A 26,177-nucleotide genomic window follows, 5' to 3' on the forward strand; every position below is an offset into this window, starting at 1 on the left:
AAGAAAAGAAGGAGAATGAAAAAGAAAATAATTGAAGAAGATAAAACGGGTCCAAGGGGAGAGAAAAAGAGAAGAGAGGAGATAGAGAAAGTGAAAAAAGATAGAGACAGATACGAGGGGAGAGAGAGAGAAAGAAAGAAATAGAGAATGAAAAAATCGTAACAAAGGAAGATAAAAAGAAAATAGAGAAGAGAGAGGAAAAAATAAAAACTGTAGACTCGGGCTGTGAAGAGAGATGGAAAGAAAAACAGGATACAGAAAGAAAGACAAGAAGTATAACAAAGAGAGAAGAAAGGAGAAGTGAAAAAGCATACATAGATTTCTGTATGGACATTTATTTGCCGCATTTGGGAAGTAGAAATGAAAACCGTGTTAGAAGAGATACACAGGATTACACAAACCTAGCGACGAGTACGAGCGAACAAGAACAGCAGTAACACTCACTTTCTAAATTAGATTCGTTGCACATTCCTACTGCTGCCAACCCATTCCATGAATATCCAAATGTAAAAATTTCTGCACAAGCAGAAGTCGAGTGGGAGCATCTCAAGAGCTATTGCACGGACAGGGTCTTCGCCTCTAGGGTAGTGAAAATGCCGCCCCTCCCATACTATTTCTCGTAAAGGTAATCACATCATCTCACCTATAATTACTGTCAGTTCGAAAAACTTTACAAGCACAAAAAAATGCAATAATTTCCGCAAATATGTTTCCAAAATCTATAATATACAGCTACATACAACGTAACGTATAAATGAAGTTGAAATACAAGGACTGAAGATTATTTTTCATAATCTTTTACATTACACCCTCTTGGAAAAGAATTCCACATTTTTTATTGTCTCTTTCCCCATTTTCTTCAATATCTACAGTTGATCTCAACAAAAGTAAGTTGATTTAGCAACTCTTAAGGACAGAAGGTTTGTCTTGATACACTTCCCGCCACTGGCCTGTGGTATGCTGGAAGACCTTGCCAGCTCACTTGACTCCTTCCACCACTGGCACAGACGACGGACCACTTACAGTAGCGAGAACTCTACTAGGATAAAAAACACTATACCATGTGGGCTGATTGGCCCAAAATCTGCCTCAGTAAATGGAGGACTTAGATAAGGATGCAGAGTGGATGTAATTGAATCGCCGCAAATATTTTATGTTGGCGAAGCACATGTTTAATGTCTTATGCAGATGTTTCAATCATTGCAGAAAGGAGTACTTACCAACTAGCGTGATGGTGTAGTTGCTTGGTGCCTTCAAGACCTTCCTCGACCAGGCAGCTCGCACCACTTCCAGAGCACACGCGTTTGCAGTCACGAGAAGCACTCCAGGGGCTACGTAGCCCTGGAACTCCAGAAGGCGCATTGCTTCCAGTAAGGACGGATTCCAGAAGCATTTGAGGTTTGCGTCCAGAAGACCCTGAAAAAATAAGAGGAAATAATTTAGTTTCAGATTCTTGCCTATGTTGTTTCATTTAATTGTTTCAATTCCATTCTTCATTTTATATGCAAGAAAATTGCGCGAAGATAGTTAATTCTTCGATATTTTATATTTTCTGAAAAATATAAATTACGACACTTTCTTGTAAATTATTTCATTAATGTTCTACATCGTGTTTATTAGTAGAACAAATTAAATATATGTATTAACTTTGGACTATAAAATACTGCGAAAATATGAAAAACGTTTTAGAAATAAATCATTCCACGCTTAACCAAATGGTCAGGACACTCGCCATTGGTGCGAGTGGTCTCGTTCGAGTGCCTGTGGGAGCTGCAAAATTTCGGTAATGGGCCACCATCCCGAGGACAATTGTGGAGCTACTTGAAAGAAGTAGCAAGCACCAGTCCAGAAAGCCAGGACATCGGCAGCGATGGGACTCAGACGCTAACCAAGTGTTACCAAACATAAAGCAGCTTGGCAAACCTTGATCCTCAAACTGTTCTTGTGCCACGCAATTTAAAAGTAAATGCAAGTGTCACTCCATCCTTTCTCCAAATTGTAGCTTCCTAATCTCATATTAAAAGCCTCTCGTAATATGTTATGTATTTTGCATGACCTACATATTCGACCTACAGCCCAATCTGATTCCAGAATGCTGTGTACACTCCTGTTCAGACAAAGTGGCACATACTTCAACTGTTCAACCTTATGAAATGTGCCACTTTATGTGAACAGGAGTGTACATCACTGACAAATGCATGATTGCAATGTTTATTACTCCGTCCTGCAAGCATAACCAAGATTTTGAATGTGTGGAGAAGGTTCCCTATACTCCTCTTGCGGACAGATTAAGTTTTTTAACATGTTGGATAAACGTGCATTAAAAGCATATTCTCGAGTGATTTCACAATCACAAAAAGACCAAAGAGTCGTTTTTAAGTAATATATACGTGTTCGCAATTCGCAGTATTCCGTAATGAAAAACAGGCCCTACATTGAAAATCGCAAGACGGATGAACTTAAACAACCTGCATATTTCTAGAAAGAAGTGCAGAAAAACAATGACAAGATCTGTGCCTTGGAAACTATACCACTAACGAGTTAAAAACTTGCGTAAGATGAGCTATGAAATTACCAAGAAAATTAACCATCATGGCAGACGGTCATGATGAATTGGCAAGTCATATTTCAGAAGTGAAGTAAGTAAGACTAATTCATCTCAAGCTGGAGAAACGCATCTGTCTTCCTTACGCTGGGCGAACCAAAGCAAAGAAACTATGCCACCAAAACAAGCTGTTCTACTTTTATGCTTGCCCCTTGGTACCATTAAATCGCCAGACATGGTGCAAATTCTGAATCCAATAGATTTGAAAGGAAATTTTTAAGTTCAATATGTGCCCTGGTTATACGTAAAAGAGGATAGTTGGGAAATAAGCCACATTAAAGAATTCAACCAATTATGTAGCGAATCGGGAGTGCTCTACAATTTAAAATCGGTTCCGAGAAAATGTGCAATGCACCTGCATTGAATGGTGAATCTCTTCACTACAAGTCGAGAACGTTGTCATTACATTATCGGGAAGGTGGATAGTGAATCTTCTAGATATACAGAGTGTCCCACAAAGGGGTTTACAGTATTTGAATGTTAATAACAGAGAAAGTATTACAGATAATCTGATGGAACGTTTTGTATCTGGATCTGTCATGATTAGTGCTTGTTGCCATTCATTTGTTTTTCTTTAATTTCAGTTCAGTTGCCAGTAGTGACAAGTAATTGACAAGATGGCTGGGAACCTTTCCGTTGAGCAACGGAAGTGGATTTTAAAGTGTTTTTGGAAATGTGAGAACATGAAAGAAGTGCAGAGACGATGGCGGGCAGAATTTGATACTGCGCCACCGTCACGTGTAACAATTACGAAATTACGCGACATGTTTGAGAGGGGAAGGAACTGTGTGTGATCTGGGACGGTGTGGCAGGAAGAAATCAGTATCGGGCGAAAGGGGATGGACGCAGTGGTACAAACTACATCAAATTCTGTCCGCCATCGTCTCTGCACTTCTTTCATGTTCTCACATTTCCAAAAAAACATTAAAATCCACTTCCGTTGCTCAACGGAAAGGCTCCCAGCCATCTTGTCAATTACTTGTCACTACTGGGAACTGAACTGAAATTTAAAAAAAACAAATGAATGGCAGCAACAAGCACTAATCATGACAGATCCAGATACAAAAAGTTCCATCAGGTTATCTGTAATACTTTCTCTGTTATTAACATTCAAATAGTGTAAACCCCTTTGTGGAACACTCGGTATTTATTAATTAATTTATAAGGTTACAGTGAGCAAGACGTCATTTAGAATGGATGTATAAATAAAGTTATACTGGGAATCCTAGAAGATGGTTCAATTCAGGAGAGGTAGGCGTAGCACAAAGCTAGGAGTAAGAAATTGGAAGATGAAGGCTTGGATAATGTAGGATATCAATAGATAGATGCAGGTAGAGAAGTGTTTCGTTGATCGGATTGGCTAATCACGCAGATGAGAATGAATGGTGATAAGATGAAATTGATGAAAGGATCACCAATACATATGGACGGCAAATAACACAAGTTGCACAGAGGATTACACGGCTGTGAGTCCTAATGACAAAGCCTCGTCAATCTACTAAATGCAGTTCAGGGTGTAGTGGAAGAGAGGTTGATATTTGAGTGTGAAGTCAAAAAGAGAACGCTAGGAGTAAGAAACTGAAAGATGGCAGAGAAAGATTGGTGGTGGAGACAATAGAAAGCTCTAGAAGAATGTAGGAAGATCCAATACTGGAGGGCTTCTAAAGACAACGCTAGGAGTAAGGAAGGAGTGATTAACGTACGGCAAGCACGGGAACAGCAACATCTTGGGTCTAATGCGGTTAAGGACTAAGTGTTATAACTAGAGACCGAATGTTTAGGCACCAAAAACATAAAATAGGCAGGCAAATAAGCACTTATAATTTTCAAAATAGGCAGTAAAATAGGCATTAAAATACAAATAGGCAATTAAAAAGGCAATGAGATTTAACTCAAAATAATGAAGATAGACATACAAAAAGAAATAGGTGTTTAAAAAATATAGAAACATACCTGTACATTCTTTATAGTTTCTTAAAATAAACCAGGAGCTCATCATTAGAGACAGCAGTCCAATATTGTACTTAATAAATCACTGCAAACAGGAGTCACGTCAGCCCAAAATTTTCCATTGTATAATGGCTACACACAATAGTCTGACAAAAGAAATTGTTGGCTACTTCCAACTAGTATGCAAATTATTTAAATATACACTTTATCACTGCACACAGGGTTATTTCAGTTAAAAAAATTACACTATATATTCAACACAGCAGTTCGAACTAAGAAACTGTTTAAATGCATTTCAAGTTTGTACTGTACGGTTTGGCAGTCTCTGAATAAGAAGCACTAATTGTGGTTGCCCATCACAACAAGGTATTTCTTCAGGTGATCAACCGACAAGTTATGTCTGCGATCGGACAACACATTTTTTAGAATTGAAAAAGATCTTTCAACCTCCACAGATGTTACCGGAGCATACGTAAAGCACGCGAGAACATGTGGATCTAACTCAGTTTGTATATTTTCACCTTTCAGAACTTGTTGAATTGCCCTTAATTTGTCCAAGTCCTTATTAGCTGCAATAACTCGCTAACTGTTATTTTTTAAATTTCTTGGAAGCATCGGAAACTAATCCTGAGAACAGGAAATTGTATGCACCAAGTTCAGTCATGTCCCAATTTTAAAGAAAATGCCTAAAATAGGCAATATCTGGCATTTATGAAATAATATAGGCAATATCGTATGAAATAGGCAAAATTAAATTGCCTTTAAATGAAGCTAATCCCTCCCCCCTGGCCTTCGCAACATTCGTTTTAATCATATCTCTACCAGCAAAGAATAGGCATTTTGCCTAACATCCGGTCTCTAGTTATAACTGAAAAAGCAGACTTGAGAGATACAGAAGCATGGAGAACGTTACATTGGAAGGACACAGCTTGGCACCTGGTTTCAAAATTATAAACAGAAAAGTGTGAGCGTTAAAAAGATATGTACACATTAGCTATCAGCATTAATATGTTAGTATACTAATCTACTAACATAACTACAACAACAAAGCTACTACTTAGTAGTACCTTAGCAAATAATAATACTAAAATTTATCATGGCTAAGTAAATGTTGTTACACCTGGTAAAACTGTCCTTTTGGCGAAAAACCAAGAGATTGGACGCTGGGACATGTGTTGCCAGAGTTTCTAGACGTCAAATTTAAAAGTAATTTTTGTGCGAATGTGTGGACAAATACAAAGAAAAACGTTTAGGCCGAGTGGGTATAGCTGGTGGCTCGCTCCTGAGACGACATGTTTCCAAGCATCTGTAAACTACCGTCTGGTTTTCCAATGTTGTCAGGCTTGCTTCAGAAATGGTAGACCACAGTTTACTCCGTAGGAAACACACAAGGAAATAAATGACAGTGCCATTATGCAAAGTGCTTCGGCTCGTTCACTGGCTGCACCCGCTTGCACAACCGACTGGAAAACCAGCTCCGCAAGAACGGATCATTGAGTTTCAAGAGGCAGGATTGCTTACGGTCGTTTTGCAGGAAAGTGCATGCAAGGAGAATTGCAAGGACCGCCGTCTACTTATTAGGAATTGCGGGTAACCAGTCCCGCGTGCATACCTGCTTATTACGCATCAAGGGAAAGCAATGATTTAGCTCCCATTGTTCCGTCCCTCGAACCAATTGGTGCCCTGCCAAAGCGTAGGCAGTCTCATCCGATTCACAATATCCTTGGCAGAAAGCATGTGCCTGCCACAAGAAATGGAAATGTTCAGTTCAACTGCAGAAAAAAATAGAACTCTGTCTTACCTTAAACCCACTGTTGTTTTCTCTACAGGATTTGAATCCTCGACTGGTATGCAATGTGGCATATTTGGGTGTGATTTGGGTTGCATATACACGGATAATTATTGAGGTTCACATTCTTAGAACTTGTTCTTTTTATTCTTCTTATTTTAACACTCTGACTTATATAATAATGCAATGAGAACATCTTGTACGAACAGTCACGGACATTTCTGGCTTGTAACTGCACCATTGATTTTGAATAGTATCGTTACATCCCAGAGGATGTAGCATAATATTTTGAGTTGGAGAGTGACCAATTCCGCAATCAATGCTTTCAAATGGAATTTAGAACAGTCTTTAGTGTTTAGTTTTATGACCAAAAGACAAGCAAGTGGGATTTTGATGGCTAAAACTCTTAAAATAACATTTTTATGACCTCAAAAAGAGTGGCAATTCATGTAGTGACCTCCCTCCCCTCCCTCCCCGTTCCAGGCTGCACGATCCTGCACACGGATCTCAAGAGTGTTCTGTTCGCAAACTGTTTACAGCAAATACTGTCATTCTCATTATTAGAAAATTGAATACAGGTGTGCAATCAAGTTCAACAGTATTTTATGCTATTCTATACTATCGAACGTCCATCAGTGTGAAGGAGTGACACTTTTCGAAGACAACCAAATGTGAACCTCCCATCCACGTAGTACACCCTGGACTGAATTTTGCTGACAAGCGAGGCTCCGGCGTCTGGACCCAGTCAGTATAATTTTCTGTGGTACTCATATTGTGTGTATGTTTGTGATAGTCCTTCATACCTCTTATCACCACAATTCATCCTCATCTTAGCGATTAGCCAAATGTGGCAAAAAAGCGAAGTAAAATAAACTGAATCAACCATGAGTGACAAATTTCTTACAGCAAAAACTCACCTCAAACCCTTCCAAGAATATGGCATCGCTGTTTCACGAATATAATGGCGTCCTTTGAACCTCTTCAAGAGAGCACCAATTGCACCGAAGTCCCTGCGGCACCCACGCAATGCAATAAAACAAGAATGGAGGAATGGGTAGAGGGGAGGGGGAGGTGCATTCAAAGTGCAGTAAACGAGATTTACAGCCGCTGAGTCATGCTGTGCTTTTGACTCCTATTTTTATGTTCAGGTATCTCGAAGACACCTTTCTTTCGCCTGAATGGAAGCAGTCGAACAAGCACGCCAACTGGGGGCGGGCCTCGGAAATAGCCTTGCTAGTAGAACGCGGTGCTTGTTCACTTCCTGCAACTTTTCGTTCGCTAATACTTGCCTTCCAACTAGCAAGAATGGGAAATTCTGATTAATTCTTCAATTACATCTTGTCCTGAGGCCCAAGCGAAGTTTTACAGGGCAATTTTTCGGTGTTGTGATTCGCCCAGTTCTGATTAGTCTATCTCAGCATAAAATGGACTTATAACTCTGTATGTGTTCAAACATACTTACTTGTAATCCCTCGTAGCGTCCTCGGTGAAGGAGTGGTTGGCACAGCGCGCTACGACGCCGGGGGTCCCGAGCTCGAATCTCGACCTGGATATTGATGTCGTTTCATCAATTTCATCCCATCATCACTCAACCTCATCTTCGCGATTAACCAAAATCGACAGAAAAGCGCAGTAAAATAAACTCAATCAATCAATCGTCCTCCCTCAATTCACCTCTATGCAGCTAGGTCTGGGTGTCTGGTAGAAAAACAATCAAAATACGTAATGGTTGCTTTAAAACCGGAGGCTAATCGGGACTGCCTCCACCGGAGATCGAGCCCGAACCCAGCTTACAGTTAATACTACACCATCGAAGAGGCCCTAGCACCCTCTTTTGAAGAACAACACCATTTCGTGAAACTGACACTGCTGCTTCACACATATATTTTGTTGGTTACTGTATGGAATTGCAACTGATTATACTAACTGCAGTGAATAAGTGTCGAAAATATCGACCTCCTCAAAGTGTGTTCAGATGGATGGAGTGACTAATCCTAAGAAATTTACATTCCCAACTACAAAGCTCTCTATTTCTCGTAGGAAGTGTTGCCGGAGGTGATTTTCAACAGGAAGCACGGTAGCTGACAAGTTCTGCACAATATGGGCGGCTCTGATTAATGAAGTTGGCAACCTTGATTTGCACTTATTTTCAAACATGAGTAATGTTTTCTAATTACTCACTGCAGCATAACTAGACGCGTAGGAGTAGGAAGAGGTACGGCCACAAACAAGAAGAAAAGTGAATCAGCTTTGTTGAAAATATCACGGAGGACCAAGGAAGAACAAAGAAATTTTGCTTGGGAAACTCAGAAAATGTTGGGGTTCGGTATTATTATAACACTGACAACAACTGGATTTCGCAATATTTTTCTGACTACGTGACAGTTTCGTGTGCTTTAAAAAAGCATAGAGTGCAAAAGATCAGAATCAGAGTGCTCAGAAGAATAAGCTTGTTATTTCAGATAATTTTTCTTCACTTGGCGCTAGCAAATCAAATGATATCCCTAAAGCAAGAAGTATTATAATATACTGAGGAGATTCCGAGCCACAATATTAACTAAATGGCAAAAAGCTCAGAGCACATCTAAGACCCAAATTGAAGACAAAATATGATCCGAACTCGTCTTAGAGGCTATGTACACCCAACGGCAAAAGAAACCGTAGGCGAATTGTCCATCACCATTTTCATTCAGTCTATTTTCCATAATGTGATGATAATGAATTGAAATAAAAGCGTCAATAAATAGAGGGTAACATATATTTCGAATAAACAGAATTCCATTCCTAAAAATAACACAGGAGGTAAAATAAAAAAGGAATTAAAATAGTGATGGACAATTTACCTACTATTATCTTTGCCGTTGGCTGTCTACTATTATCTTTGCCGTTGGCTGTATGTACAATCTTGACTATTACTGCGCATTGTGAATTTTGCCCTCATGCAAGTCCCTTTGTTTCTTTTGTAAATAATAAGTTATCACATAAATAAGTAAGTTATCCACATCGCAAGAGTCTGCGATTTTGTTTTATGCCCACCCTTTATGCACATATAGCTAATCAGGACTGGACCTACAGTTTAAAGTAAGATCGGAACCCCTGTACAACGTGTCCCTATCGGGTATCGAACACGGGACCCCTTGTTTACAAAGCGACGACGTTACATTACGCCACCAGGGATACCCACACATCAAAAGATACAAGAATTTACAAGGGATAGGGTGTGTTGCTCTATCTCAACGCTCACGCACAAACATCGTACCGTCCAGATCTGGCATCTTACGACTTTTAACTTTGCTTCAAACTGAAGAAGGGTTTGCTTCATGGTCTAGTGATGAAGGTTTTAGTTTTGCCACGAATTCCCTAATAGAAATCTCAATAACTCAGTTTTCAAATTGAACTCATGTACAGGTTTACATCTCGCGTTCTTCTTAAATTGCCAAAACTCAACTATAACATTTCGAGCAGGATTCACTCTCTGAAAGGCCATCAACACTGGGAAAGCCCTGTCATCTGGCGACCAGTAATGTTATTAGCCAAGATCTTAGGGACAGCTTCTTCGGATGATGATATTAAACATTATAATGGGAGTTTTTGTACATCGCAGAACTTCTGTATCGAACAGTGTTTATGTAAACGTTACATAAATCAGAACCTTATTGTTCTTTTCCAGTATTCTTCTGACTTCCCCTGGTATACTGACAATCCTTACTTGACTTCATCCAGTGCAATCTTGTGCAAATCAGTGGAACCACCACATCCAGCCAAGACAGCATCTATTAGAGTTCTTCAAATAAGTTGCCGACCTTCGTGGCGAATTGCTTAGCACATCGAGCTACGAGGGCCTTCCCGATGACACAGTGGTAGCGCCGTCGACTTGTAATACACGGGTTTCCGGTTTCGATACCCGGTGAAGGTACATAATGGTTCGGATCCCACTTTAAACTGTAGGTCCAGTCCCGATTAACCTTACTGTGCATAAAGTGGACTTGAAACGCCAAATCAATCAATCAATCAACGCCAGGGGTTCAAGGTTCGATGAGGCATGGATGTTTGTGAGTGTCCATTAATCAATTACATCATATCATCACTCATTCCCATCTTCGCAAATTAGCCAAAAGTGGCACAAAAAGCGAAGTAAAATAAAGGAAATCAATCTTGAAATAAGAGTCTGGGATACTGAAATGTGTATCCAGCGTAAATCGAACCCAGGAGTCCTTTCACTGAAATGTGCCTCCAGCGTTCGATGCACTCAACGAGCGCTTTCGAATCTGACTAAAACCAAACACTTGTTCTTCACTCATTAAACTCCGAGCGTAAATCTCGCCGGCCTGAACTTCACAATCGGAAAAACGGATTTCAAAAACGACTTCAAAAACAAAGCGCCACACCCAAACCGTAACTTCAATCGCTTCCACTGCCTGGCCGCTTTGCAACGAGTTTCCAACAGCCATTTCCACCGAGCTTAAAATCCACTTCAATACGCTGTACGAAGCTAGCTTCCCGTCGGAGCTTTTCCTCCCCTTCCCCCCTCCAACTACGAAAGTTTTTATTTTCCCGCCCATTCAATGCAAAGCCAACTTTACGCCTCTGGCCTAAATACAAAAAACATGCAGATTTAACTGCAGGAACGGAGGTCGTCAAATAATAGTTAATAAATGTTTTATTGTTCTTTCTTGAATTTCGGTAAGGCACTTGCTTTCTTTCCCAAAAGGGATATTGCACGTTTTATTAAATGCCTTTGTGTATGCCGTGGTGGTTACAGTGAAGAAGAAAACTCCTGACTTTGACCTCATTTTAATTTTAAAGAAACAAAACATCGCAAATCAAGACTTGTTGTCCCAGTAAGCGGTGTGGTCAATAAAGGTTCTGCCAGATTTTGAGGTGTAGAGGGCTGTGAAACTACAAGTCGTAGGTTCGAATCCCGGAGTAAGAAATGAATATTTCTTGTTCTTTGTTCTCTAACCTATTTCATCGGTAGCTTACGTCATTCTCTAAACAAGATGGATCGAAGATGTTTTAAAGTACGATTAAAATACTAAAGAAGGCTACATGCATACGTGAAATACTTTTCAGGAGCAATATCCAAAGTGACTACACAAAACAATGTAAACACTGACAACAGTTTGTAAAGTTTATTTTATTTTATTTTACGTTTCCATTTTAAAACTTTTATTTTAGTTAATCTACACGCACACTTAAAAATGCTCTACCCGAGATTTATCCCTAGAAAACTTTTCTAACATGTATCAAAGGGGCCGGAATATGGGTGGTACAGTGACAATATGGTTTCCAGCAAAGTCAAGACGAACGAAGATATTTAACCTGAATTGCTATCCCAAATGTTGCTAGGAACGAGCCCCCTGAAACTTCTCTCTCTCTTTCTTACTTACTTCCTCTCCTTCCTTCTCCCTTTCTTGAAAGAAAGAAGAAAGGAAAATGGAAAGAAAGATAAAGGAGAAGCTCCTTGAGCCTCCAAGAAATTCCTGTGGCTTAGAGAAAATGTTACTTCAATTTTTTTTAAATCCATTTTTTGTGGTTTTTTTCTGAAAACTTTGCATGTAGATCACAAACTGCCTTATCTTTTTAGTTATTGTACTTGTTGAGATCCTACACTAAGTTAAATGTAATACTAATAATTTAATTCATTTTTACATATATTTATTAAAAACGACTACGAAATATTAATGAAATATAATATAGCACAGAAATTGTGTGTGTGTGTGTGTGTGTGTGTTTAACATATTAGGTAATGAATATTATTAATACATAGAAACCAATATATAATTTAAAGCCACATTAAGCTATATAACTCCCTTATAGGGCCAATTTTATTCAAAATACAGATCGAAACGAAGAAGTGCAGCATACAACAGAACATTACCTTCTGTAGAATTCAGGGATCTTCCTACCCAGTTGAGTTGGTGCAAATTCTTCTTTCCACAAGTTCCCCTTCCCATTTAGCTTTACAATTATACTATTCTTCTCCCCTCAGAATGCATTTCATCTGCTACATTTCTCTGAATCGTTTTTATGATGTTTTACCTTTTAAGAACCCTCTCAAAATTCTTTCTCATTGCTGTTTATGTCATTCTATTTTTTTCATTCTTCCCTGCAACAGTCATTGCTCTTCCCAGCGTTATCATTTCTCCCTTATAAAAGCCTCCTACAGCATAATATTCCAGAAAATTGTTCTTTTTTCTTTTAGCATTGTTTCATCCTTTTTACGGCAACTTCTCAATAACTCTTTGGCGAAAACTTCTTTCCCATTCCTAGCTTTATTTCGTTTTGCCTTTCTAGTACCTTTTTTATTCTTCTCTCCTTAAATTATTATCCAAAAATGACTGATTTCCTTTACTGTTTTTTACCTTTTTTTTAAGGAATTGTTCTTGGCTTTAGCAACTTTTCCCCACAACAATGGTAAAATTTTAATTGAATCGTTACCTTCTTATGCATCCAAAGTTGTCCTTTGACCAGTCAACGATTCATTTACACAACATGATACTATTTCATTTGAAAACTTTTGTAAAATCTTTTCCATTTTTATGGACATGAACGAAAGACTGATGTGAAGAGAATAATATTCCTGTAATTTCATCCTGCCCTGTCCAAAGAAATAAACAGCTGCATCGATCCGGCTCTGTGACGAAGTGCATTAAGTGGTCGACTCTCAATCTCGCTACAGAAGTTCTCGAGTTCGAATACCCGCTTGGGAAGGGGTTCTTTGGGACTGTCACTTCATCAATTTCATCTGATCATTAATCATTCCCATCGTCGCGATAAGTTAATGTCAGAGACAAGAGACGCAATATATAAAAAATACAGCTGTACATTTTATTTATTTTACTGTACGGTGATGGTGTTTGAGTTTTGAGTCGACTTTATGTACAGATAGGCTGATCGGGACTGGATCTGCAATTTAAAGTGCAATCCGAACCACTATGTGCCTCTACTAGAATATTGCATTGGACCACTTTCGCTCGAAAATACTCGATCGAGCGTGATAAGCTCGAATATATACAGGGTGAACCAAAAGTCCCATTACCCCGTAGGTATGCGAGTCTGTGCTGTGGTAGTGGTTCGTAGTGATACTTAGTGGTTGTAGTTCTAAGTGGTAGTAGTAGTTGTGTGCAGATGGTTATGTACCACGATCACTCGCACAATGCTGCGTAGAATTTCACACCGTACCTAGAGGCGCATAATTCTCTGTTATCAAAATGATGGTGTCCACAGAGACATTCCGGACCAAATTGTTGTCTGTAACCTCCTCAGCTAACATGTCTCGTCTCTTATCATACTCTATTTACTTCAGATCCATAATCTTCCCTCGTCGCAAAATACACAGGGGGTAATGTTTTGGCCCACCTGAATGTCAAATATCATTTTCAACGTGACAATAATCGTACAAATATATGTGTAAAAATTCGTCCTGGTAGTTTCAGCCCATAATCATCTAATCATTTTCATATACTGCTATGTATTGGTAAGATAGTCTAAATTACATTATAAAATGGAGAAGATGATTTTGTTCACTTCAGTTTCAATTCCACTGCGTCACTCACTTCACGATCCATATTTGAAGGCCCACTACTACAGAAAAATTACGGTTATACGTGAACTACAGAGCTTCGAGCGTATACCGATAGTTCGAGCGTTATTCGCTCGAGCGAAGAAACTGTTCATTCCGTAAGCCATCTAACGTCATTCGTGCAAACTATGAGGCGATCGAGCAAAAAGGCCTCTATGCAGCACTCTTGCCTCTACCCGATATCGAACTCGGGACCATTTGATTACAAGGCGACGGCATTAGCAATTCGCCATCACGAAGCCTACAGTGGTGGAAACAAATACTTTCTCTATAGGGTTACTGGTATTAAAACCCTATGGTGGAAGTACTTTTCTCAAGCACTGTAAGGTGAATTAAATTTGTTCGCAGAAAAAGGAACTATTGAACTTTGGTCAGACGGCAAGGCGAAAATAAAATCGTTAAGTTCTTGCGTAATTCTGTGGAATTTGCTTTCCGTTCATATTGGGATGGGTGAAGCAGCACAGGTCATTGGTAACAAGTGGATTAGCTCATACATGACGTCATGCCGTAGAGCAGCTCCGGTAACGTGGTAGGAGAGAGTTATATAAGTGATGGTCTTTTGTGGCCTGGTAGAGCCTCGAGCAGTGTAATTAAAGATGCTCCAGGGCATCTTGTAACATCACCCCCTCCCCACTTCCCGTAAAGTCAAAATCGTCATTAGCTTACCTTGTAATTTTTCTTACTTTTCCTTCGATGTGGAACCGAGGCATTAAATCAATGGGGTAATTGTATTCTGAGCACATACGTAAGAAATCTTCCCTTCATTTATTCAGTACACCCCCTCGAAAAAAACAAACAACCAAAGTCTGAACAAAAACACAGAGAAATGTGGTTCTGGATTGTCCTACACAGATTTCATTTTACGGTCAGCCAACAAGTGGTTCCCCTTGAATTTTTTTTCGGACAGCAACTTTCTAACTCAATTACCAATGAAACGTCTTGATTAAAAGTTGGAACCTATTTATATAACTCATTCATGTCTCGACGTCAAAGGGTTTACTATAAGATGAACTTTTTCTTCGTAACGTAACTGGAATGTGGTTGCGACTTACGAGCCCACCGGAGAAAATAGGACTCTTCTGGCATAAACCTACCCATCGAAACTCGGTCTCGTTCAAGGTTTTGGTAATTCATAATGCATTATACTGACACCTCGCCATCTTTGTAGATCTGACTTGGGAAGAGTGGCGCTACTGTCGAATGTTTTATTCCTTGGAAGCATGGATTCGCATATTTTCCTAGGGTCGTGGCCATGCAGTACTTTAATTATCCGAACTAAAATCACATTACTATGTGATTTCTTCATTACACCTGGTTATTCATAAACATGTCACATTTATTCCGTTTATCGTAATTACAAAGGTCATCCTATTAGTGGCAAATAGACCTGAGCAGTATGATTGAACATATTCAGGATAAATTCAGTTTCTTCATGGTTTGTAGAGTCGAAACGAGTTTTCTACGAGAATAAACTGAGAAAAGTTGCCGCGGCCAGAATTTTTTTTTGGGGTCATCACTTATCCGCGAAAAAGTGGGGACAAAAGTCCTGAAGATGAATTTCTCAGCATATTACAGCTTATTATACAAGATGTTTAAACCTGCTAATGTAGTTATATTAATTATCATTGTACACTATTAAAATTAGATATTTGAAGGATTTCGGGGGCTTAGGCTATGCACTATGCTTACATCGAGACGTCTTTATGACCCTTCTCGGTCAGCAACTCCTCCCGGAGTTCGTTGCAACCACAGATAAATAGTTCTATAATACATTTATCTGTGGTGCAACTGTTCGGATATCTTGAAAACAATATTTATCTCTATTTTTCATCACTGCTTAAGCTACTGAGACATTGAGCCGTGCATGGTATGCAAGCCGCAGGACTGCAATGTCATTTGGGTTGCCTATGCACAAGGCGTCGGGAGGCGAGGACTGAATTCGCTGCTCTTTCCACAGAGTCGTTAAAAGGCGGGACTGTCCCAGGCTGTACAGTTGACAGCCTCTACACCAAGGCGAGTGCAGCTTACAATAAGTACTAAATAGCTCCCATTGCCACTTTTTTTAGATACTTTAGTGTGGAAGGTCGGTGAAAAAATTACACGCAGTGTGTCACAAATCCTGTTTGCATTTAGACGCAAGCTCACAAACAATTCGTGCGGACTGGAACTGAACGAACGCCCTCTCGTCTCTACCGAAGCGAGAGATGAACTTCCGTAGTTTTGGAAAATTAACTGCAGGTGGCGACGAAAGGGCCGGGGCACCCTACGCTGCATAACTGGAGCTAATTAATTATCTTCCGGCAAAACACGGGAGCTGAACAAAGGGTGGCTTAGTTTGGACGTGTGTATTGATTATGCTTCGTGCCGTATGTTCGCTTCCCCCCTTCCTGGTTTGCAGTAATATCTTATGAGCTTGTACCACTTTCGAATTGCATCACTAGCAAAACACAAAACCAACATATTCTTATTTGGATTATTTTATTTTACATCACTTTGATACCTTTCTGCGTTAATCGAAATCGAAACGATTATTATTATTTTCATCATCATCATATGAAATAAATTAAAAACAAACCTGGGGCTCGAAATGGAACCTTCGGAGTCAAGGCCACACCGAAAACTATAAATTGTCACTCGTGAAAAGAACGATGTGAAATTGTTTTCCTATGCTGCTTTGTGACTAGATTGATTGATTTTTATATTATGAGCAATATATTATATAATTATAATATTACATTATAACATTTTGCTCGTCACACAATACTAGGTATAAGTCTGTTAACTAACACAAAATTAAGGAAGAAAATAAAATATGTCTGTTCAAAACTTCCTCACTCAATTTTTAAAATTAATACATTCATTACTTAACAGGAAGTAAAACTACACTATCTCCGAGGATAAAATCTAAATACCGTAGTTAAAAGCTGAGGCTGTAAAGGGGTATTCAGCACATAGAAGGACAAGCACAGGGCAACATGACCCTACAAGGTTTATCGTAACCGTTGATCCAGGCACCAGAGCAGAAGCAGTTACCAGAGTGTTCTACGGAGAAGACTGTTTTGAAAGATAGTGCTTACTTAGTAGAGCAATCGCACGGTGTGCCACAGATCTAAGTTTGCATGTTTCGCCTACATTTCTACGAGTAAAAGTATATTTTCTTTTCTGGAAATTCACCAAAAAAGCCATTGCATCCTTTTTCGTTGTATAAACCAAGAAATCCTGGTCGAATTTGTTCACCTTGGCTGGCTTAGATAAGCCAAGAAAAAGCAGGAGTGCCTAATGTTACCCAGAAGTCGTCGATTCATCTTCGGCGCGAACAATCTACACCGTTTCCGATTTCTCAAAGAGCAAGGCAAGCATCGAGGTTAAACTAGTCTATAAATGTGGAGAAACTGTCCGGAAATGCGCGCTTTAGGAAGTAATTGCCCGCCAACAACATCGAGAAAAACTAACCAGCAATTCCTCATTGAAGTGACACTTGTTCTCGTTAAGCATTCGTGAAATCTAAATGACAAATACTCTTTTTGTGTGTCCTATTTTCGCGACATGATCGATTCCAGAATGGTTGCAGTTTTACGATTACCTAACTGCATGTACACCTACACACGTTGCTAAAAAGACAATCGTGCTGGTTCTGAAACTTTCTAGCATCAAACTTCCGGTTCACGTTGCTAGACATATAACGTAACTAGGTTTTTCTTGGCCGTTCCTGAAACTGAACAACAACTTGCTGCACGATCAGTGTTTTTGATGAAGGGCAAGATACATTACTGTCCGATTCGAAGATGGAGAAGCCAGGATTTTCACCCTTCTCCAGAGAATATGTGCTGTCATTGTGTTAGAATTGTTGGCATGCAATATCCTTTCATAAATAAGGAAAAAAAAACTTTAGCTGGATGCGTGTTTTAATATACCCAGAGTGAAAGAAAAGTAGGTGGACAGGGTTATACTATAACAATGGTGTTCATTATAGTTCATTATAACTATTGGGTTGAAAGCTTATCGTCCACAGCTAATTCATGGCTTATTGGAGGATGACCCAGACAGGCGGATGCAATTTAGTGAGATCATGTTGAACGAAATTAGAGAAAACCCAATAATCGATACATTATGTGCACCGATGAACCTTCTTTCAAATTATCCGGTCATATTAACAGACATATTTGTATTTACTGGTATAGTGAGAACATGCATTTAACAATAGAGCAACAATTAAACCAGCCTGGTGTTAATGTTTGGGGTGGTATTTCAAGTTCTGGTGTTTTAGGACCATACTTTTCTTTTATGGAACAGTCACAGGCGATAAATAGGATCTCGAAATGCTAATGAATCAAGTTGTTCCAGTTACAACAACTGCCTAATTCTCATGACCTGTACTTCCAACAAGATGGGTCCCCCTCCACATTATGCAAGAGCAGTCCGTGAGTATCTCCATGAAACATTTCCTGAGAAATGGATTGGCCGAAGAGGGCCAATTGATTGACCAGAACGTTCACCTGACTTTACCCCAATGGATTTCTTCTTTTGGGGAGTACTCAAGGACAAAGTTTATAGTCGAAAACCACGAAGTGCCGGTGATTTGAAAAAAATACATAAGCGATGCATTTCAAGAAATTAATACACAAGGAGACTTATGCAAAAATATTTGTCGAAGCGTGAAAGGTAAACTTCAAAGCTGTGTAAATTGTGATGGTCAGCAGTTTGAGCACCTGCGTTGATAAAACGTTCAGTGCTTTAGTATTGTATTATTGTATACACTAAAATTTAATTGTAAATGTAACAATTGTTTATCATAATTTAATTGTATTCGTAAATAGAATTGTATATGTAGTCTCAAATAAATATTATCATTTACTATCCACCTACTTTTCGTTCACTCTGTATATGCATAAAATACTAAATTTTGCAATGCCTCCCCGGTGGCGTAGTGATAACGTCGTCCTAAGGGATACCGGTTCGATACCCGGTGACACATAGTGGTTCCGATCCCAGTTTAAACTGCCGGTCCAATCCAATTAAGCTTTCAGTGCATAAAGTAGGCTTTAAAACAAACTCAAACAAACAACACATTGAAGCCAATGTTACTGTAGATGAGCGATTTCAACTGCCTTCTATGACATTATGGCAGTTAAAATTAAATCAAAAGGTGAAACCATTCCATCCTACATTTTCTTTTAACTCGAGTACTGCTGTTTGTAACGGTATTAGAAAAATCAAACATATGTAACTATAGTGTTTAGAACTCCTAAGGAAACAGCATTAGTTGGCATAGAAGACGCATGGCACGTGAAGGAATGTGCAGACCTGCGTGGTAAGAATCAAGATAATATTCTAAATTCTAAATGGGCTTAGATCTGTTCAGATTTCCTTTTAGATCGTTCAGGAGATTCCTCGTGTAGAATGGATCCACTGTTTTTTGAATATGTGTAATGGGACATGGGTTCAAGGCGTCAAAAAAAAAGAGGCTAGACAACAGCGGATCCAAGTACACAAAGATTCTCGCCCTGGAAATATTTAAAATTCTAACTTATGCATTTAGAATATCGACGTACTTGATCAAAATATATACTAAAGACTCATTACTGGGTATATGGCGGGTTCAGTCATCATGGAAATCCCATCCTCCTCCGCTTTTTTAAAGGTTGAGTAGCAACTATGTATCTAGCAAAAGTTCAATTCTTACATGTTTCCCTGTAACAACACAATTGCCACTAACCTTTAGCAGATGACTTTACAGATTTCAATACGACAACTGATCCGTGCGCCAGGCGAAAGACCAGCAACATCCACAGTAGCCATATTAGAGGACGAACCAACATCAACATCCGCGTGGACAGAAGGACGTTTACGGCCCATTCCCAAAACTACTTTCATATTTGGTACCTGTCCCGCAAAAGAACACGGACTTTCTTCTCCATTCTCGGCAAAAATGCCATGCAATTAACTTGGCAGGCCAGTCACGGTCGGTTTACAACCATCTCTCTGCCTCTTGAAGAGAAATGCCTTCGGAGGCATCGAAGGAAGGCAACGAAAAAAAACAAGCGACAACTGCGAATCCCAAGAGTAATCCTCCTGGGATGAAGCTCTACATCAATCTTCAATGGCCACTTCATTTTCCAAAATCACGATAAAAGAAGAACGGGAATGAAAGAAGAAGAAAACGAACGGAGAATCCCCTAGGGCTGGATTCTCATGTGAAGTAGACGGTCTTGTTTTAAATGTGGATCTTGTCGCGTAGGGAACATAACGCTATCGCATTCAAATCGTTTTATATCTTGAGGCGAAATTCTGTCCCTGTACAAATATCTCCCCTTTAGAGCTCAGACGCTGGCATACATGTATGGTGGAAAATCGAAGGAAGCTGGCAGAAAGCTTGCACGGGAGAAAAAGTGGTTATGTGCCTCCCCAAATCTCAGTTAAAATCAGACACACTCTGAAATACAAACTAATAAACAACTAATACAAAATAAATTTGTTTACAATTTGAATAAGTTATTGTTCCAACTGAGAACATAATTATATTATTCTCCAAAAATGATTTAATTGATTTATGTATATAGCAACATCGTGAGGCGCCCTATTCACAATTTCAGTTATAACTTTTAGACCAAGTTATGTCAAATGTTAGTTTAATTTTTGAGTTTTATAATACTTCAAATAGCACATTTTCTACAAATGTTTTGGCTCTTTTTCGAAGATTGAGATTGGAAGATATAGTGCCATCAAGGTCCCTCCCTCTCTTAAATCCGGCCCTGCATTTGATAGATATTCTCTAAATTATTTCCTGAGAGAGACGGGTCGATCTCACAGATATCTTTTACTACGTATATGGAGTACGTTTTAATAATAATAAAAAAAATAACTAGAAATTGACAACATACGAAGTTTATTTTCGGTCAACTTTATTCTTTCGGTCAACTTTATTCTCAGAGAGGCTAATCGGAACTTGACCTACAGAATAAAGTGATATCCGAACCAATGTGCCTTCGCACCGGAGATCGAACACGGGAACCTATGACTATACCCAGACTCGTCTATATCTTGAGCAAGGCCACGCATAGAGCCAGAGAAGGGGAGCAAATCGAGTGGGCAAAGCGAAGCAGAACACGCTGCTGAGAAGGCTGGTAACTGCAGTTGCTCCCCCTGCACGAAATCCAGTTCCCTCTCACGTGTTCACTGGTGGAGCCGTTTCGCATCACTACTTGCGCAGAGACTTGTTTTCGATTGTCTGCTCCAGAGATAACTGAGACAGGGTATACAAGGCGACTGCGTTACTACTAGCGTCATCACCAGCAATGAATAACAATAGCGAACATTGCACGTGTATTGAAATGGAAACAACTTCACTGAAGCATATGAACTTAAACGACAGTCTGCTACACAGAAAGGTGAGCAAGAACACCCTGCATATGCGCCAGAGGAATGCGGCAAAATGTGTGGGAGGAGATTTGGTTGAAACGTCAAATGATAGATGAGCATCGAATAAATAAATTAATTTTACATATAGTGTAACTTTCAAGTTTTCTTTACAAATGACACAGAAATAAGTAGCAGACTTTTTAATAATTCTAACAGACGGAAAGGCACTCGAACATTTAAAAATACTTTCCTTTCCTTGTACTAAAGTTGCTTTCCTGTTCCAGTTTCCTGTGTTTCTCAAAGTTCCTCACTGTGTTTTTATATACAGGGTGTTTCTAAAGGTCGTTTACAACGCTTGGGAGGTGATTCCTCACACGAAAACAAGCAAAAAGTCTAAGTTCCATTTTTACGACTGAGGCTTCGTTTCCGAGATAGGAGCCTCGCAAAAGGTGACAAAGTGATCGTCACACCTAACTGGGACGAATACTATCACAGATAGAGAGGCGGTTCCAAGGGAATCATAAAGGAATCGTATGTGCTCAGTCCGGAAGTCACTATGAAAAGTTCACTGCACGCATGCGCAATGGAGTCCTCAAAGGAATTGGGGATTTCCAGCAAGAACAATACATGGAAAGGGTATGTAACGCAGCAAGAAGGACCGTGACAATGAGAAATGCGTTAAAGACAAAACATTCCCGACCTCAAACATCAAAACATGAGCACCGAACACAAAATCCGAAAAGTTGAGCACGGTTGCATACCCCAGTTACACGCGAGGAATGAACGAATCATGTCATGTGGCATACGAGAGACACATTACTCCACCAGGAGGAGGGAAAGAAAAACACATTATCAGGTGATTGCGACAACGTGTATTTTTACACGCGACAACTACGTAATATCCCCCCACACACACACACAACAAACAACAAATGCTACAATGTCTTATGCACAGACAGTGCGTGTCACTGTACACCAACTGAAGATGTCATTTTCACCACACAAAGGGGAGCAATACCAAAAGTGTTCGCACGCGATCATTGTGACGTAAAAGAGACCAGTTTTGGAAGCGCTGCACAGGCAAATCTGGCTCTCGTAGTCTACGTTTGACCTTCATGACTGCTGTTCCCGCGAGAGGAGCTCGAAGGGTAGGTTCTCTCCGGCAGTCGTTCCAGTCGTGTTGCAGGTGCTGGGATATGATCAGCAGTTCGCTCTAGGTTGTCATACGCATTGAAGAGTACTAGTATGTCGTATTGAAAGAAGTTGACGTGGTGGAGTGGACAAGTCAAGTATCGCAACAATTGGTCTGTGGTGTTCGTACGGTTATACGGCCAATTTGTGCAGTGTGCCAGTGTTTAACAAAAACAATACTTTGCAGTTCCAGCTCCCTATTACACAGATGGCTGCGTATACGACCCAGCAGCTAGCAGACATGCATCTCATGTATGGGGAGGCACGTGGTAATAGCCGCGAGGCAAGGCGTCTTTATGGAGAACGCTTTCCACATAGACCTTTACCGTCTCACACCTTCTTTCAGGTAGTGGACAATCGACTGCGTGAAGCAGGGTCAGTGTTACCACCGCGGCAAGAAGTTGGAAGACCCCGAAGTGTACGCACACATCAGTTTGCAGAAGATGTGTTAACAGCGGTCGCAGAACATCCTGGAACTAGTACGCGCGTGCTCGCTCGGGCACGAAACACGTCTCATGTGAATGTTTGGCGAGTGTTGTCAGAGGAAGGAATTCACCCTTTTCAACTGCAGAAAGTACAAGAACTGTTACCTCGTGACTTTCGCCCTCGTATGGAGTTTTGCCAATGGTTGTTGCATCATCTGGACACAAACCCTCACTTCGGGGCAAACGTATTGTGGACAGATGAAGCCATTTTCACCAGGATTGATGTCTTCAATAGTAGAAACAGTCATGTATGGGACTTTGACAACCCACATGCACTTTTTGTGGCCCATCACCAGCACAGGTTTTCAGTGAATGTGTTGTGCGGGATAGTACATGATCATTTAATTGGACCATACATTCTCCCTGTTCGCCTGAATGGTCGCACGTATCATGCATTTCTTAGTGACGTTCTGCCTGAACTGTTGGAGACCGTACCTTTGGCACTGCGGCAAGAAATGTGGTACCAACACGATGGAGCACCAGCTCATATCGATTGTAATGTACGACATTTCCTGCATGACGTGTTTCGCAATAGGTTCATTGGTAGGGATGAGCCTGTGCCTTGGCCACCGAGGTCGCCAGATCTCAACCCTCTCGATTTTTTCTTCTGGGGAGAAATGAAAACCCTCGTATACGACACACCTGTCACATCAGCTGAGGACCTCGTTGTCGCATCAACGTCGCCGCCGCGACGGTAGCAGATACATCTGGCTTGTTTGCTCGTACTCGACAATCCTTGAAATGTCGCTGTCATCTCTGCGTAGAAGTGAATGGCAGACATTTTGAAAACCGTCTGTGATTATTGCCCTCGGCAAATCTCAGTGAGAACACTCTTGGTATTGCTCCCCACCCCCTTTGTGTGGTGAAAGTGACATCTTCAGTTGGTGTACAGTGACACGGACTGTCTGTGCGTAAGATATTGTAGCATTTGTTGTTTGTTGTGTGTGTGTGGGGGGATATTACGTAGTTGTCGCGAGTAAAAATACACGTTGTCGCAATCACCTGATAATGTGTTTTTCTTTCCCTCCTCCTGGTGGAGTAATGTGTCTCTCGTATGCCACATGACATGATTCGTTCATTCCTCGCGTGTAACTGGGGTATGCAACCGTGCTCAACTTTTCGGATTTTGTGTTCGGTGCTCATGTTTTGATGTTTGAGGTCGGGATGTGTTGTCTTTAACGCATTTCTCATTGTCACGGTCCTTCTTGCTGCGTTACATACCCTTTCCATGCATTGTTCTTGCTGGAAATCCCCAATTCCTTTGAGGACTCCATTGCGCATGCGTGCAGTGAACTTTTCATAGTGACTTCCGGACTGAGCACATACGATTCCTTTATGATTCCCTTGGAACCGCCTCTCTATCTGTTATAGTATTCGTCCCAGTTAGGTATGACGTTCACTTTGTCACCTTTTGCGAGGCTCCTATCTCGGAAACGAAGTCTCAGTCGTAAAAATGGAACTTAGACTTTTTGCTTGTTTTCGTGTGAGGAATCACCTCCCAAGCGTTGTAAACGACCTTTAGAAACACCCTGTATAAACGTCTTGCACCACTTTACAGAAGCTTCTTTTTTATCACTTTTACTTAAAATGTTCCAAAGTGTTTAAAAAGCTCTCGAAATAGTTCAAATTTCAGATCGGCAAGAGTTTAACATTTTAGGACAAATATCACACACGTTTTGTATACTTTTACTTATGGTTCGTGTATAACATTGCTGTAAAGGTTTTCTAAAGTACCTAATATTTCGCTCCAAGTGTTACACACTGCTTGAGCTGAAATTGGAACCACTTTTGCTTTGTTGAACACGTTCCAACAATTTACGCAAACTAGGAAAAAAATTGTATTTATTTTACAGTGTTGGAAATAGATCATTGAATCGAATCGACTGACAAATGAGTACAGTGGAAATAGCTTAATTTTATCTCTCTTTTCGGGCTAATTTGCAGTTTTAAGTCCACTTTATGTGCTGATAGGCTAACCGGGAATGGATCTACAGTTTAAAGTGGGATCCACACCACTATGTGACTCCGATCTTTCTTTCCGAGTATTCATAGTTCTTGAAAATATCAACAATTAACACAGAAAATACCTTTACGTAAAAGCGTTTTTGCTTTGGTCAGCTTAGTTGATTAGTACGCTAAAAACTAAAGGACTGTCGCGAGTTTTCACCAGACAAAAAAGGGAAGACGAGAAAAGATAATAAAAAAAAATTATGATGATGAAGCGAACAAAAAAGGAACCACAAATTGCATTCCGTTCTCGCTCGTAAAAGCATAAAGTCACGTCATCAAGAGAAGGTTTTATGTGCGGAAGATTACGATGCAGCCATACGACAGACGGGGAAAATTACTAGTGAATTATATCACCTCCCGCCATCGTTGCTTAATAACGCCTGGTGTCCTAGGAAATTCTTAGGATCTTAAGACAAAGAAGGATAAGGCAATCTACTGTAAAAAGGAGAAAATCTCAAAACAAGTAGAATTTTAACTTTTGCAAGTGGCAGTTAATTTAGAAATTGAACACAAGATGGGGCTTGTTGATTAAAAATAAGCTTGCATTAATAAATTATGATAAATGGAGCTGGATGAGACTAGTGCGAAATCTTATTTGCAAAATCGTGTAACAGAGAAAGGAGAATATAACTGAAGATATTTTTTAATATTGGCATTTCTACTCACGCAACGGACAATTTTATCTCTACTCTATTTTACTTTCCTTATTATATATTTGTTGGTTCTCTCGTATGAAAATAGAATGTTGGCATTGTTCTTCTTTTACTTTTCATTGAATTTTGACGCTCTGGTGAACTTACATTGGTTTCATATAAAAATAATGATTTCACTTCATGATTTCATTCCTTAATTAAACAGATAGTGCGCATTATTTTTTTTTAATTTAAACATTGAACGCGATTTCTATTAGTACCTTTTTAGAATATTATTTCATTAATTTTGGATATTTTAAGCATGTCAAAATAATTCCTATAGTCAAGAAAAAACAATTAGTTGCCTAACTGGAAATACCAACGTCCAACAACATTCTAATAATATTGTTTATCTCAGGGGTTTCCAACTGGCGGCCCGCGATGCCTTTTTTTGCGGCCCGCGAAGCCAGTTTGCAAAATACATTAATTTTATGTATTTTTATTAAAATACGTTCTATTTTTACTGAAGGAACAGTTTCAGAGTATGGACTTCCTTAAACAACTGGCGTAT

At 39.8% G+C, this 26,177-nt stretch overlaps 1 protein-coding gene across 1 annotated transcript in view; it reads right to left on the minus strand.

Moving 5' to 3' along the window:
• Nucleotides 1–26,177, minus strand: part of ko (Stork-head domain-containing protein knockout) — a 330,525-nt gene that overhangs the window by 106,177 nt on the left and 198,171 nt on the right. Inside the window, exon 3 of the mRNA XM_083112049.1 lies at nt 1,221–1,416. Within this exon, the coding sequence (XP_082968175.1) occupies nt 1,221–1,416 (196 nt within the window). The remainder of the gene's footprint in view (nt 1–1,220; nt 1,417–26,177) is intronic.

The sequence above is a fragment of the Lepisma saccharinum genome, chromosome 1 (assembly GCF_977018435.1).
Source record: "Lepisma saccharinum chromosome 1, izLepSacc3.1, whole genome shotgun sequence".
Classification (NCBI taxonomy): Eukaryota; Metazoa; Arthropoda; class Insecta; order Zygentoma; family Lepismatidae; genus Lepisma; species Lepisma saccharinum.